The sequence below is a fragment of the Oryzias latipes genome, chromosome 18 (assembly GCF_053564925.1).
Source record: "Oryzias latipes strain Hd-rR chromosome 18, Olatipes_Hd-rR_3.1".
Taxonomy (NCBI): domain Eukaryota; kingdom Metazoa; phylum Chordata; class Actinopteri; order Beloniformes; family Adrianichthyidae; genus Oryzias; species Oryzias latipes.
Window position 1 is genome coordinate 4,748,442 of NC_136254.1, and position 15,473 is coordinate 4,763,914.

General features: G+C 42.8%; 1 protein-coding gene across 1 annotated transcript in view; it reads left to right on the top strand.

Moving 5' to 3' along the window:
- Positions 1–3,834, top strand: part of LOC144987340 (tripartite motif-containing protein 16-like) — a 57,968-nt gene extending 54,134 nt beyond the window's left edge. The window contains exon 2 of the mRNA XM_078936679.1: positions 1,471–3,834. Within this exon, the coding sequence (XP_078792805.1) occupies positions 1,659–3,320 (1,662 nt within the window). The 5' untranslated portion in view covers positions 1,471–1,658 and the 3' untranslated portion in view covers positions 3,321–3,834. The remainder of the gene's footprint in view (positions 1–1,470) is intronic.
- The last annotated feature ends 11,639 nt before the right edge of the window (positions 3,835–15,473 follow it).

Genomic DNA, 15,473 nt, shown 5'->3' on the forward strand with positions numbered 1-15,473 from the left:
CTTGTTTGTCATTTATTAATGAAAAGCTTAATTTCCTTTTTGTATTTGGCAGTTTTCATTTTCCATATTTCATGCCAATACAAGATTTTAAGACACATTCATTGTTGAAAAAGTCAGACTACCTGACCTGCTGTACAGAGTAACAGCAGTTTTTTTACTGACATAAACCGGAAAATTCAGAACGCACTAATATGTGTTGGCATAACAAAACCATAATGTGAGTTCAAACATTTATCAGCCATCATACCATCATCATCATTATTTACTTTTCTCTGCTCTCCGCCGTTTTTGGAGGTCATGTCTGACCTCATCTTAGATACTTGGGTATCAGAATTATTTTTGAATTTTCCATTGGAAATTAATTACGACAAACTTGGTCGTTTATGTGCAAACTTTACCTTATATCGATTAGTATTTTACGTAAATTGCGCAGCTCCACCGAAATACTGGATAATGTAAAAATAACTTACCTTGTGATTGGTGTTGAAGTTCTTCATCTTTTTTCAGCTCCTGATGGATAAAGTCTCTGTGGCATAAATTTCTCTTGTTACTTTGATCAATGTGACAAAATGCGCTTGTTTTTTTTTCTCCCCAACTTTATTGTAAATGCACAGTGTCAGGCTCAGACCCAATGATGTTGACAAATCGTTGCTAAGGGTGGTGTAACGTCATTATTTGGATTGCCAGATTGGTTCAGGTGTGTTGAGGGGGGGGGGTCATTTAAATGCAGGCAACATTCTTTTGCACCACATTTTGAGCGCACGTTGGTACGGAAGTGCTATGAAATGGGTTGCCAGATTTGGGTCTTTTTTTTTTTTTCTCTTTGTTTTTATTTCATGTTGCTGTTTTTCAAAATGACTGATTTACTTCATGAGGAGCTTTTTCAGGAGAATGTCTCTGTCTGTCAATCAGTGAAAGTGGGCGGGATCTAAACGCTCATTGGCTGATCCATGGAAATGACTCATATTCCTCGATACCCGCTCAGCAATGTTCCAGTCAGGGAGATGACATATTTCAGCGATATCTGCACGGCTTTGCTGACATTAGAGGATCAAATGGAGTGGCTTCTTTCACGTCCTCATCTCTCTCCGTACCGTCCTCATGCTGTTGTCTCCTAGATCCTCTTTACTAAAGTCTCACAACAACACATTAGGGCCGCTCTGAACATTTTGGAGAAAATGTAAGACTTTCACGCTATGGTTGTGAAAGAAAATGTGATAAAAGGCAGAGAGCCTGCAGCTCAAGGTCTGCCTGTCAAGGGCTGCCTGTTAGCCCCCCCGGCTCTGAAAAATGAAAGTCATGCCCCCAAGTGACAACCACACCCCTGAATACTGACCCCAAAGTGACTGTGTGGTGGTTCTGTTGGAGTCAGAGTACTGATTCCCCTCCAGATGCTGGGGGGGTGGGGGGGTGTTGTTGTTCCTAAAGAGTCCCTCTATCTGTTGTCTGTAGTTTTTCTCTTTCTTAAAGGGTTAACAGATCAGGACTCCTCTTTCTCATCTGCAGCTCCTCCTCTGTCATGATGGGCGTCACCAACAGGAAGAGAAGAAAGAAGCTGATTGGCTGAACTCACAGTGAAACCATCTGATTGGAGGATCAGAGTCAAACCGGTTTCTGAGGAAGTGAAACTCTCACAGTCTGTGTGTCTGAGAGGAGAAATGGCGCAGAAAGGAGTGGATCTGGATGAACAAAGCTTCTGCTGTTCCATCTGTCTGGATCTGCTGAAGGATCCGGTGACTATTCCCTGTGGACACAGCTACTGCATGAAGTGTCTTCAAGGATTGTGGGATGCAGAGGAGAAAGTCCACAGCTGTCCTCAGTGCAGGAAGACCTTCACACCGAGGCCTGTTCTGGGGAAAAATGTCATGTTAGCAGCTTTAGTGGAGCAGCTGAAGAAGACCGGACTCCAAGCTGCTCCTGCTGGTCTCTGCTATGCTGGACCTGAAGATGTGGTCTGTGACGTCTGCACTGGAAGAAAACTGAAAGCCATCAAGTCCTGCTTGAGCTGTCCGGCCTCTTACTGTGAGGAACACCTTCAGCCTCATTTGATAGCAGCTGCATTGAAGAAACACAAGCTGGTGGAACCCTCCAAGAACCTGCAGGAGAACATCTGCTCCCGTCATGATGAGGTGATGAAGATGTTCTGTCGCACTGATCAGAAGAGCATCTGTTATCTCTGCTCTGTGGATGAACATAGAGGCCACGACACAGTCTCAGCTGCAGCAGAAAGGACTGAGAAGCAGAGAGAGCTGGAGGAGAGTCAGCAACAAATCCAGCAGAGAATCCAGGACAGAGAGAAAGAGGTGAAGCTGCTTCAACAGGAGGTGGAGGCCATCAATCACTCTGCTGATCAAAGCGTGGAGGACAGTGAGAAGATCTTCACTGAGATGATCCGTCTCCTCCAGAAAAGAAGCCGTGATGTGGAGCAGCAGATCAGATCCCAGCAGCAAACTGAAGTGAGGCGAGTCAAAGGTCTTCAGGAGGAGCTGGAGCAGGACATGGCTGAGCTGAAGAGGAGAGACGCTGAGCTGAAGCAGCTCTGCCTCACAGAGGATCACAGCCACTTTCTGCTCAACTACCCCTCACTGCCACCACTCAGTGAGTCCACCCCCTCAGCCAGCATCCATGTCCGTCCTCTGACATACTTTGAGGATGTGACAGCAGCTGTGTCAGAGCTCAGAGACAAACTGCAGGACATTCTGAGAGAGGAATGGACAAACATCTCACTGACAGTCTCTCATGTGGACGTTTTACTGTCAGAACCAGAACCAAAGAGCAGAGCTGACTTCCTCGGATATTCATGTCAAATCACACTGGATCCAAACACAGCAAACAGAAATCTGTTACTGTCAGAGGAGAACAGAAAGGTGACAGTGATGGAAAAACCTCAGTCTGTTTCTGATCATCCAGACAGATTTACTGATTATAGTCTGGTTCTGAGTAGAGAGAGTCTGACTGGACGTTGTTACTGGGAGGTGGAGAGGAGAGGAAACAATGTTAGTGTAGCAGTCGCATACAAGAACATCAGCAGATCTGGAAGTGAAAGTAGATTTGGTTATAATAATAAATCTTGGACATTAGTTTGTTATCCAGACAGGTTCTCATTTTTCCACAACAGCATAAAAACTTCCATCTCAGCTCCTGTTTCCTCCAGAGTAGGAGTGTACCTGGATCACAGAGCAGGTGTTCTGTCCTTCTACAGCGTCTCTGAAAGCAGGACTCTCCTCCACAGAGTCCAGACCACTTTCACTCAGCCGCTCCATGCTGGACTGTGGTTGGATTGGTTTGGAGACACAGCAGAGTTGTGTAAAGTGAAATAGTTCCTGAAAGAAGTGAAATGTTTGTTTTCAGTGATTTCTCTGCTTTGGATCATTTAGAACTAAACGTTTGAACTGTTCAGATTCTGTGGAGAAATGTTTGTAGTCAGAAATAGAGAGAAATGAAAATCTCTAGAATGTGGATTGGAGACATTTTTGAACATGAATGTCAAACTTTTGGGAGTCAAATCTGTTTTCTTTTGGTTTCTTTGAATTCAAATTTCACACACATGTTTTTGTGTTGTTGTCATGGGAACTGAAGGAAGCTGCAGCACAAATGGAATCAGTGAGGTCACAATCCCAGACTTTCTCTGGTTTGTTCTCCACAGAAACGACAAGAGAAGAAGCTGAAGGAGAAGATTGTGTTTGTGGAAAGAAGAACATTTACAACTTTGTTTTCTTTCTGCTTCATTTGACAACTTTGGATTGAAGATTTGTGTTTTCATGTCTCTGTTCTTCAGAGAAAAGTGGTTTCTGATCATGTGACAATAAAAACCTCCTGATTCTTTTGTCTTCATTCCAGAGTTTGAGTGAAATGTGATGAAGAAAAGTGGGAATAATATGAGGGAAGAACTGAGGCAGTTTTCCTGGAACTCCAGAAATAACAGAGTTCATGTTTAGAGCAGAAACATCTGTCAGTCAGTCTGAGTCCTTTTAGCTTCATTATTGGTAGGATTATTATCAGCTCATGAGTTTCTAAATATCCGACCCTCCAGGCCTGGAGGGCCGGCCTCCTGCTGGTTTTCCTGCCTTATCTGCTGCTGATTACCTGGATCAGGTGTGTTTAGCCAATAAGGATCTTCAATGGCAGCTCGGTTGAAAAAAAACATGTAGGACACCGGCCCTCCAGGCCTGGATTTGGGGACCCCTGGTTACATGGGGAGTGAAATACCTACAGGTCCCAAGGATAGTAGTTGACAATATATTCTGTTATTTTCTGCTGTAGTCACAGGAAGTTCTTTTTTCATAATTAAATCAGCTCACATTCCAGACACTCCTTTCTTCTCTGGTGAATTGATCATTTCTACAAATGGCAATTGGAAAAATCCCAACACAACAACTTTAATTGTGTAAGACAAACAGAACATCAAAAACTGTCTTAAAAACAGCAGTTGGAATGATAAATACATTTTTGCAGTGGACTCATCATGGCAACATCCAGTGTTAGGAACTGGTGGAGGACCCAATACCGGCCAAACAGATCAGAGAGGGGATGTGAAAAGTCCTTGATGATGCTTTTTTCCTCTAAGGCAGCAGGAGGTATAAATGTCAATCTGGATGGGGTCACCTCCAATGACCTTTTGAGCGGACACAACAACTTCTTCCTGTCTGCACTGGTGCAGTTATCAAACCCTATTGTGATGCAGGAGTAGAAGACAGAAGGTCAGGAGCACGCTGGTTTAGAAATTGTCCTTCCTGATGACTCAGAGGAAGAGAAACCACTGCTGAGCCTTTCTGGTAGATTGATCCCTAAAAGCCACTTCATCACAGCCTTGTTATGAAACATGATTGCTTTTTATTGTATTGTGTTGCATTGAAGGCAGTAATCGATACGGTTGATCTTGAAAGATTACTATAATTAAAAAACTGGAGGATGACCATTGCAGAAATATAATACTTCTTAGATGATCTTATGAATGGTGACTTGAGGAGATGAACTGGTTTAAGGGAGGAAACTGAGAAACTTCAGCAAAGGTTGGAGATGTCCAGGGTGAGATGTGGCTAGAAATGAGAGAGAGGATAGTCCAACATGAAGCTCCAGCTCCAGGAGAGGGGTACGGTGGCCCTGAAGTGCCAATCTCTCAATGCAAAAGCATGTTAAACTTCACAACGACAAGTAAAAAAGCAAAACAAATAATTAAAAAACATTACATTTTGAAAACCAAACCTAATTCCAAGAAGATGAAACAAAATAGAAATTTACAGTTAAAGTCGATTCCAGAAATCAAACTGAGATGTAAAAAAATGAAACACAATAAGAAATCAGAAAAAGTAGGAGATCATGGAACATAGATGATTGGATGATGACGTTTGATTTGTGAGTTTCTCCAAATGCGTCTTAATTGTCCACACACTTATAAAAGTTTTAGCATCAGTACAAAGCAGATTCAGAATCACTGTATGACAAATACAATTCAGTTGAAATGTTTGTCAAACACCATCGTCCAATCAAGGATGTCCAACAGTTTCTACCGTTTCTAGTTTCTTCTTTTGTTTGTTTTTTTAACATTTCCTTTTGATTTCTGGAAATGACTTTTATTTCCTAAAATGTTACATTTTTATTTCATTTCATTTTTAGAAATTGTGTTTTGGTTTCTGGAATTTTGTTCTAATCACTAAAATATAATGTTTTTAAAAATTATTCTGCTTTTTTTTAAATGATGTGATCTTTAAAGTCCAACTCCAATCATCTTCTGATCTATTATAGAAACATTTCCTGTGGTCTTTCAGTTATGATGATACTGTTTTTTTTTTTTGCCAAAATCAACAAACCTTTATCATTTTTAGGATGAAGTTTCTGCAAAGCGACAGGAGTTTATCAGAGATTCACCTCTGAGTTGTGGGCAGGAACCTTGGTGTGGAGTGAGCCTGCTTTAATTTCCCATCATCCCTTTGTTTACACGCACTCCTGCTAGCTTACTGCCCCTCACACCCCCAACCTAACATGAGCTGTGCAACAAAAATGACGAGCAACATTGGAGCTATCCAGCCGTACAGTTTAGATCCAGATTCCAGCTCAGACTGCCTTTAACTTTTATTACACTAATGGTTTAAACTTAATTCACTGAGCATGTATTGTCATCTCAAAATTATATTACATTTGAAGAAAGCACAGCCAAACTATTGTTCTAACAGTTTCCTCTCATCCTCCCTCTTTTCTGTGCATGTTTTCTGCTGAGCAGGCCTCAGACTTATCTTCACTTTAGCCTTGGAGCTCCTCTCCAGCAGTAACCTGTGGGCGTGATTTTCACACGAGGTCCATCGGACGATCTTCTGAATATGCAAATGCAGGGTTTTTATACCAAAGCCCATCCCTGAGCTCGTTGGTTCAGACTTTGAATGTACTATGTTCATCTGTCTGTCCCCTTCGTGTTTGTGCGAAGTAAAACCTCCACAAAAGATAAGTAACTGTCTCTGAGTCATTATTCATTATTTCTGTGTGTAAGAAACTGACAGGGTAACGAACTAAAATTTAATACAGTCCTTTCTAGAAAATCCAGTTTCTTCACATTTGGTCCTTCGAGCTGGCCGACTGACAAATAGATCCATGAACTGACGTTCATGGATCTATTTGTCTGTAATGCATCAGAATGGGACAGAGCAGGAAGCTAGTATGTTGTAGTGTGATGTATGCTGTAGTTTCTATGTCAAGTTTTTTCAAACTGTATTTTTTGCAGCTCCTCATTCAACGATGTGACTAAAGACATGCCTTGAAATGCAGTTTTAATCTTAATTTTCTTTACATATTCTTCACACATTTTTACTGGGTTTTTAAGATATTGGTTGGTATATTTACATACATAGACATAGCGCTCTATGTATATTATACGTCAATCCCAGTTTTTGCGTGCATATAATACTTAATTTTAATGGTAATAATGGCGTACATGCTTTGCAGTTTCCTTCTCTACTCGACTTGATCACATGATCAGATTTCCCCTAGGTGCTTTATAAACGGAATCAGTTATTCCAAACACGTAATAAAACACCGTAAGTTCAATTTATATTACAATACATTTTTATCTTACTAAAAAGTTGAATTATTTCCACAATAACTAGTTTGTTTAAAGAGTCTGATATGCAGTTTTCAGCAAGAGTTACTTCTTTTAAAGAAAACAAAAAATGCAACTTTTTTTCAAATCTGAGCTAATTCAAGTTCTGCTCACACATTTTAGATCCCTCTTCTTTAAACTGCCAGAAAATTAGTTTTTAAGTGTGTTTTTGTTTGATATGTTTGGAATTTGGTCTTTCTTAATCAACATCTTGTCAGATCCCTCAATGCTTGACTTCAAGTTTGCAAACTGAAGAAGCGTAATCCTCTTGGACGGCTTTGCAAGTATTCCACAAAGCCTGGTTGAGATGATGAGCATAACAAAACACAAAGATAGTCTCAGCATGGAGCCTTCTAAAATGTGTTTGAGGGTTATGACTGGTGACATTCAGTTGGATTTACAAAAGAAATGATGAAGGGCCAACATATACACTATAACATGTGCTGGTCTAAGCTTTACTATTTGAAGTCTCTACGTCTCTTCTGGACCAAAACTCTGTGACTTTAGCATCAAAGTCAAGTCTGATCTTCTCTCAGTATCAAGGATTTGTTGGTCCGGTGTTGATCATTCAGTATTTATTACTTCTCATTTTCATTCAAAATTCAGGAGGACATTGATCTGATTCTACTCTATGTTGCTTTTGGACTCCACCCACTGATGAAGTCATCACCATGCCAAGGGCCAAAGCTGAGTCTCTAATTGGTGGATGTGACGTGTTTTCTGTGCAAAAGTTCATATATTTGAACTTTGAACACACATTGTGTCACCCAAAATGCACTGCTGCCTGACAGACGCGCCACATCAGATGCCCAAATGGCGCCACAGGACCTCTGATGGCGTCTGTAACTGAACGTTGAAACTATTCCCCCATGCTTCCAAATTACATTTGGTCTGGACACAGCTTAGCACTGTATAGATCCAACAGATGATTACTAACAGTTTATACACTCCTATTCCTGGCTTTATATAGAAATTGTCTGCAATTATTGTACTTAAAAATAAAAAAGTCATTGTTGTGAAGGAAATTGTTTTATTTTTATCATTGTTTAAATGTATTTGGTTAAATGTATGTTTAAATGTTAACTCAGATTGACCTTTTTAGAAAACAGTTGTGTGTTCATTCATCTGCTTCTCATCCCCAGCTAGGAAGAGGGGGTTTTACGACACACTGTCCTGAGCTGATAAGGGATATTGTTTGAACTTAGAATCCAACAAATGGGTCATTATACGACACCCCCTAATGAACTTTTTCTCTTTGTCTTGTGTTGTGTTTGTGGCCTTTGGTGCTGCACAAATCAGTCATCAGGCGGACTTGGAAGCTCAGTTCGTTTTTATTCTGTTCCACAGCTTCAACATACACTTGTTCGTCTTGCTGAACAGCCCATCTGGAAGCCCACCGGCGCCCCCTTGTGGTCGCCAACATAATAACAGTTCTAACACATAACATCTCCTCCCCACTTAGAGCATGTAGTAAAAGAGTAGCTTAAACTTATCTTCAACAATAAACATAACTGCAACCCGTTTTTTTTTTTTTTACCGTAAAACTGCTACGCACAATATCTTGCAGGTGGTTTAGTTTTTCTCAGTGGATAACGTCTCACATGCTCTTTTAAAGGAGTGCCTTCTGCCTGAGGTAACTCAGGTGCATCAACCAGCCCTGTCTTTGTGGATCCTAGATTTTTATCCTGTCCTTGGTCAGTTGCTACCATGTGATCGGGAGTACCCACAGTGTGACTTGAGGGTAACTGCAGCTGACTAAATGAAGATTTCACAGCAGAGTCTTGCCCCTCCTGATTCACTGGTTCTGAACGCGACAGCATCTGATCAGCGTGACGTTGCCACAATCCTGTTTCTCCAACTTTCACTTGGTACGACACAGGCCCGGTTTGCTCCTGAACTACTCCATCTGTCCACTTTTCCTCCCCCCTGCGGTAGTCACGAACTAAAACTGGGTCACCCACACCAAACTGTCCCTCTCTGGAGTGACCTTGACGACGTAGTAGTTGAGAATCTTGAGACACCCGCACCGCTCCTCTCACATTTGGCTTAATGAGATCCAGCCGAGAGCGCAACCTACGCTTTAGAAACAGCATTGCGGGAGCCTCCTTAGTTGTGGCATGGGGAGTGTTGCGATACGTCAACAGAAAGGTGTCCAATCTCTGTTGAACCGAAGCCATCCCTCTCAGTGATTTTAATGCATGTTTAAATGTCTGAACAAAACGCTCTGCCAAGCCATTGGTGGCAGGGTGATAAGGTGCTGAGCGAATGTGCTTGATGGAGTTGGACCTCATAAACTTGTCGAACTCCTCCGAACAAAACTGTGGTCCATTGTCACTAACCAGGATTTGGGGAATGCCATGGCGGCTAAAAAGACTCCTTAGAACTTGAATAGTTTTTCCGGCAGTGGTGCTGTCCATTATTTGCACTTCTGGCCATTTGGAATGAGCATCCACCACCACCAGATACATGTGTCCTTCAAATGGTCCAGCAAAGTCCACATGAATCCGTTCCCACGGACTTGATGGCCAAACCCAAGGATGGAGAGGGGCTAAGCGTGGTTCTCTTTGTAGCTGCTGACAGGAATGACACGATTTTACTTGAGACTCAATCTGGGCATCAATGTTAGGCCACCACACATAACTCCGTGCTAAGCTTTTCATTTTTACCACACCTGGGTGAGCGGAATGCAGCTCTTGTAACACACATGGACGAAACTTGTGTGGTACTACAACCCGACTACCCCACATCAGGCATCCCTGCTTTATTGTGAGCTCATCTCTGCGCAGCAGAAAAGGTGCTACTCCACAGCAGCTTTAGCAGCTGGAAAACATCCTGTCGTAACCATCTCCATCACTCTTGACAGAACAGGGTCAGACAAAGTCTCCCGTCTGATCTCAGCGCTGCTAATTGGCAAAGTTTCTAACTGCGACGCATAGAACACCTGCACCGTGTCTGTCTTTGTTTCCTCAGAATGAGGGAGTGGCAACCGTGAGAGACCATCTGCGTTAGCATGAGCCTCACCTTTGCGGTACTCGATGGTGTACTCATGAGCAGACAACAACAAAGCCCAACGTTGCATTCTAGCAGCAGCCATTGATGGAATACTTTTTAGAGGGCTCAGAATAGAAGTCAGAGGCCGGTGATCTGTAAGCAGAGTGAACTTGTTACCATACAGATAATGATGGAACTTACGGACCCCAAAAACTATCCCCAGAGCCTCTCTCTCAAGCTGTGCATAATTTTGCTCTGCCTTACTCAGAGTTCTGGAAGCAAAAGCTATAGGTTTTTCCTCACCACTTGGCATCACATGTGAGAGTACTGCCCCCACCCCATAAGGGGAAGCATCACAAGCTAAACGAAGCGGCAGTTCAGCATTGTTCCTGCAGGACTTGGAGATCTTTTGTCAGCTATTATTTTAGACTACGATCGTATTTTAATTCTTGGTGACTTTAACATTCATGTGTGTTGTGAGTCCAAGCCACTAACAAAAGATTTCATGGACTAGACCGGCTCTTTTAGTCTGAACCAGTTAGTGCAGTCTCCCACGCATGCAAAAGGACACACACTGGACTTGATTTTAACTCTTGGGTTATGTGCAGAGGTTAAAGAGGTTTGTGATGCCGGGATTTCTGATCATTTACCCGTTTTATTCGAGTTCGAACTTTTAAAGCCTGTACCCGGCTCGCGCCCTTCTGCGCGTCCACGTCGCCTGATCAATGCACAGACGGCGTCGCACTTTGTAGCTGGTCTTAATGAATGTACATTTCTTTTAGATACACAGCAGCATGGAAATGTTGATCAGCTCTTAAATGATTTTAACTCTGTGTGTGAGAATATTTTAGACACTATTGCCCCTTTTAAAACGAAGCGCTGTAATTCAGCATCAGAGCCGTGGCTCAATGAACACACCCGGACGCTCAGGCGCGCTCTCCGACAGGCTGAGAGGAGATGGAAGAAGGACAGGCTCCACATTTCTTTGGAGATTTTAAAAAACTGCTTATCTGAGTATCAGGCAGCTGTCAAAAGTGCCAAGGCACAGTTTATTTCTTCTTATGTGGCGGAGAATCTCAGTAAGCCCCAAATTCTTTTTAACTCTTTGAACTCTCTTTTAAATCCTCAAGATTCATCATCATCATCCTTGACTCCTTCTTCTACACTCTGTGAACGATTCTTAAGATATTTTATTGATAAAGTAAGTGCTGCCAGGCTTTTATCTGTATCCTGTACCCCAGATCCTGTTATTGTATCTGCACTTTCTGCTGTTTTAGATCATTTTGAACCTGTGACTCTCTCAGAAACTTCTGAGATAGTTCAGCACCTGAGACCCTCTTATTGTCCAGGGGACAGTATTCCCCCCAGACTGCTGAAGGAAGTATTCAGTTCTATCGGTCCCTGGGTGGTCAGTTTTATTAATACTTCTCTTCTTTCAGGTTGCGTTCCAGCTGCCTTTAAACATGCTGTGGTGCAACCACTTCTTAAAAAGAGCAGCTTGGATCCTTCTGTTCTCTCAAACTTTAGGCCCATATCCAAGCTGCCTTTTCTGTCGAAAGTTTTAGAGAAGGCTGTTTACCTTCAGCTACAGGACCATCTAGAGCTCTATGGCATCTTAGACAAATTCCAGTCTGGTTTTAGAGCACGTCACAGTACGGAAACATCTCTACTCAGGGTATACAATGATTTGTTTTTAACTGTCGATTCTGGAGCTTCTGCTGTTTTAATCCTTCTTGACCTTACCGCTGCTTTTGATACGGTGAATCATGATATTTTACTCTCTCGATTAGAGCAATCTGTTGGTTTGAGAGGCACAGCGCTTCAGTGGTTAAAGACCTATTTATCCAATAGGAGTTTTTCTGTCCAACTGGGACCATTCTCATCCACAATGGTCCCACTCGGACATGGGGTTCCTCAAGGCTCAATTTTAGGTCCTATTTTATTTTCTTTATACCTGCTTCCACTTGGCTCCATCTTTGAAAAACATAATGTCTCATATCACTGTTATGCAGATGACATCCAGATTTATCTACCCTTAAAATCTGGGGGAGTCCAGTGTGTAGAGAACTTACAAAGGTGTTTAGAGGAGGTTAAAGCCTGGATGAACCTAAACTTCCTCAACTTAAATGAAAGTAAAACCGAGGTCCTTCGGTTTGGGAAAACGGACCTCCTGACAGGATGCAGCAGTGCCATTGGGTCATTAGACTCTAACCAGTCTTTTATTAGGAATCTTGGGGTCATTTTAGATTGTCATTTTAAATTTGACAAACAAGTTAGTGCAGTGGTCCAGTCCAGCTTTTATCATCTGAGATTAATCAGTAAAGTGAAGCCATATCTCCCCCATGACACCCTGGAAAGGGTTGTTCATGCATTCATCTTTTCCAGACTGGACTATTGTAACTCCCTTTATTCCGGGATCGACCAGTCTCTCCTCCACCGTCTTCAGCTGGTCCAGAACTCCGCTGCCCGACTTCTAACGGGGACAAGACGGCGTGATCATATCACACCAATACTGCGCTCTCTGCACTGGCTGCCTGTTTCTTTTAGAATTGATTTTAAAATCTTACTCTTGGTTTTTAAATGTTTAAATGGTCTGGCACCTCCTTATCTTTCTGAGCTCCTGCAGAGCCATTGTCCTCGTAGAGCTCTGCGATCTGTAGACCAGATGCTCTTAGAGGTTCCAAGGACTCGACTGGTGACCAAGGGGGACAGAGCGTTTTCAGTGGTTGCTCCCAAACTCTGGAATCGTCTCCCCCTGTCTATGAGATCTGCCAGATCCTTAAACGATTTTAAATCTCTGCTAAAAACTCATCTTTTTACATTGGCTTTTAACACCAGAGAGAATGATAATTAGACTTTTTTTTTTTTTTTTTTTTTTTTTTTTTTTTGTGTGTGTTTCTTTTATTGATGATTTTATTATCATTTTACTGTGTTTCTTTGAATTTTACCTATGGTTTTAGTGTAGTTATACGTGTGCAGCACTTTGGATGTCTGGAAGATGTGAAAGTGCTATACAAATAAAGATTTGATTGATTGATTTGATTGTAGTGGGTTAACACATCCTGTGACACCAGCAATGCCTTTGCTTTACCAAATGCCAACTCACAAGCTTTAGACCAAGTCCATTTTTGACCCTTCTGAAGCAAAGCATTCAAAGGTTTTAGAACTGTGGTGAGGTCAGGAATGAAACGCCCATAATAATTTATCATTCCCAAGAAAGAACGAATCTGCCCCACATTGCTGGGTGATGGCGCCTCCACGATAGCACGCACTTTTTTCAGGTGATTTGTGGAGCCCTGCAGCATCAATAATGTGGCCCAGGTACTCCACCGAGTCCTGGAAAAACAAACACTTGTCCTGCTTAACATGCAAACCATATTCTCCTAACCTTCTCAACACTGCATCCAATGCTCGCAGATGAGTCTCTTCATCTGGTCCACTGACCAAAATGTCATCCAAGTAACAGTGGGTAAATGGTAACCCCAAGAGCACCTGATCCATCGCTTTCTGAAATAACGCGGGTGCAGAAGCGATCCCAAATGGCAAACGATTGAAACAGAACAACCGTTTTTCAGTTGAGATGGTTAGCAACTTCTTTGACTCCTCCTCAACTTCCATCTGCAGGTATGCATTTGATAAGTCCAATTTGCTGAAGCGTTGGCCTCCAGCCAAGGATGCAAACAAATCCTCAATGCGTGGAATTGGGTATTTGTCTACGCAGAGAACTGGGTTGATGGTTACTTTAAAGTCCCCGCACAGCCTCACAGTGCCATCCTTCTTGCTGACTGGAACCACGGGCGTGGCCCAGTTACTGTGATCGACAGGGGAAATGACACCCAGACTAACCACGCGTTTAAGTTCAGCTTCCACCTTTGGTTGAAGAGCATACGGCACCTTACGTGGGGGATGAAATTTGGGCACACAATCATCCTTTAGCGTCACTCTTGCTTTAATTCCCTTTAGCGTGCCCAACTTGGTAGAGAAAACTGCAGCATGTCTCTTTAATACACTTTGTAAGCTTTCTTTCTCACCTTGTTCTACCATCAACACTGACTTTAAGTCTTTCCAGTTCAGTCTAATGGCTCTGAGCCACTCTCTACCAAAAAGTGGTGGAGCATCAACCTTCACAACATACAACGGCAGGGTTGCCAACTGATTATTTAGCCTTACTTTCACTTTAATGACACCCTCCGGTGTAAGCGGCTCTCCCGTGTTAGTTTTCAGGATTACATCAGTGGACTGTAGTGGCACTTGTTTCAGTTTGGTTTCATACAGTGTCACAGGGATCAAAGACACTTCAGCCCCTGTGTCCAGCTCCATTTCCATTTCTTGCCCATTTACTGTAGGCAACACTGTGATCCGACTGTATTTCTTATTACTTGTGACAGAGTTTAGTGCCAACTCTTCATCAGTGTGACTTTCAACTTCTTCGCTTTCACCCTCATTTGCATCAACTCGATACACCCTCTTCTTATCTCGAACTTTGTACTTGGTCGATTTACCTTTAAAGACTTGTTTATTCTGTTTTTGTTTCTTTGCAACTTCTGAGAAGCCTTTACTCTTACACATCCTACTAATGTGACCCTTATTTCCACACTGGTGACAGTCACGGTCCTTGTACCAACAGTCATCCTCTGTATGGTTTGTTTTACCACATCTTCTGCACTTCATGGTGGGTTTCTGGGAAATTACAGCATTCACTTTCAATGACCCGCTCAGCTGCTGTGCATCCCGTGCCACCGTCTCAGCTGCCACCGCCAAGTTGACTGCCTTCTGGAAAGTGAGGTTTTCTTCAATCAGCAGGCGCTTCTGCACAGTCTCCCCTTTCAGACCGCACACAAATCTGTCCCGCAGTGCATCTTCCAGATATGCGCCAAACTCACAATGTTCGGAAAGTCTCTTCAAAACAGCCACGTACTGCGATGCCGTTTCTCCTTCCTCTTGATTTCGCATGTGGAACCTGAACCTCTCCGCGATGACCAGTGGTTTCGGAGCGAAATGGTTCTGCAACACATCTGTAATGTCTTTATAAGTCATTTCACCAAGCTTCACTGGAGCAATCAAGCTGCGCAGTAATCCATACGTCTTCGGACCCATCACACTCAGCAACACCGGGACTTTCTTGGCGTCCTCAATGCCGTTTGCGAGAACAAAATGCTCAAACCTCTCAATATATGTCATCCATTGCTCCCCGGACTCTTCAAATGGGTCCATGTGTCCAATCATTCTTGCCATGATGCGTCTGTCTTCCTAGACGACGGGTCTTTGATGTCGAAGACACGTGCCCCACTCCCAGCTAGCTCAATAGCCGTTATCTCACAGCGTGGACGTCCGTCAGTCACCAGCACTCGGCGTATCCGTCACTTCCACCGCATAGCAGACACTGGAGTCA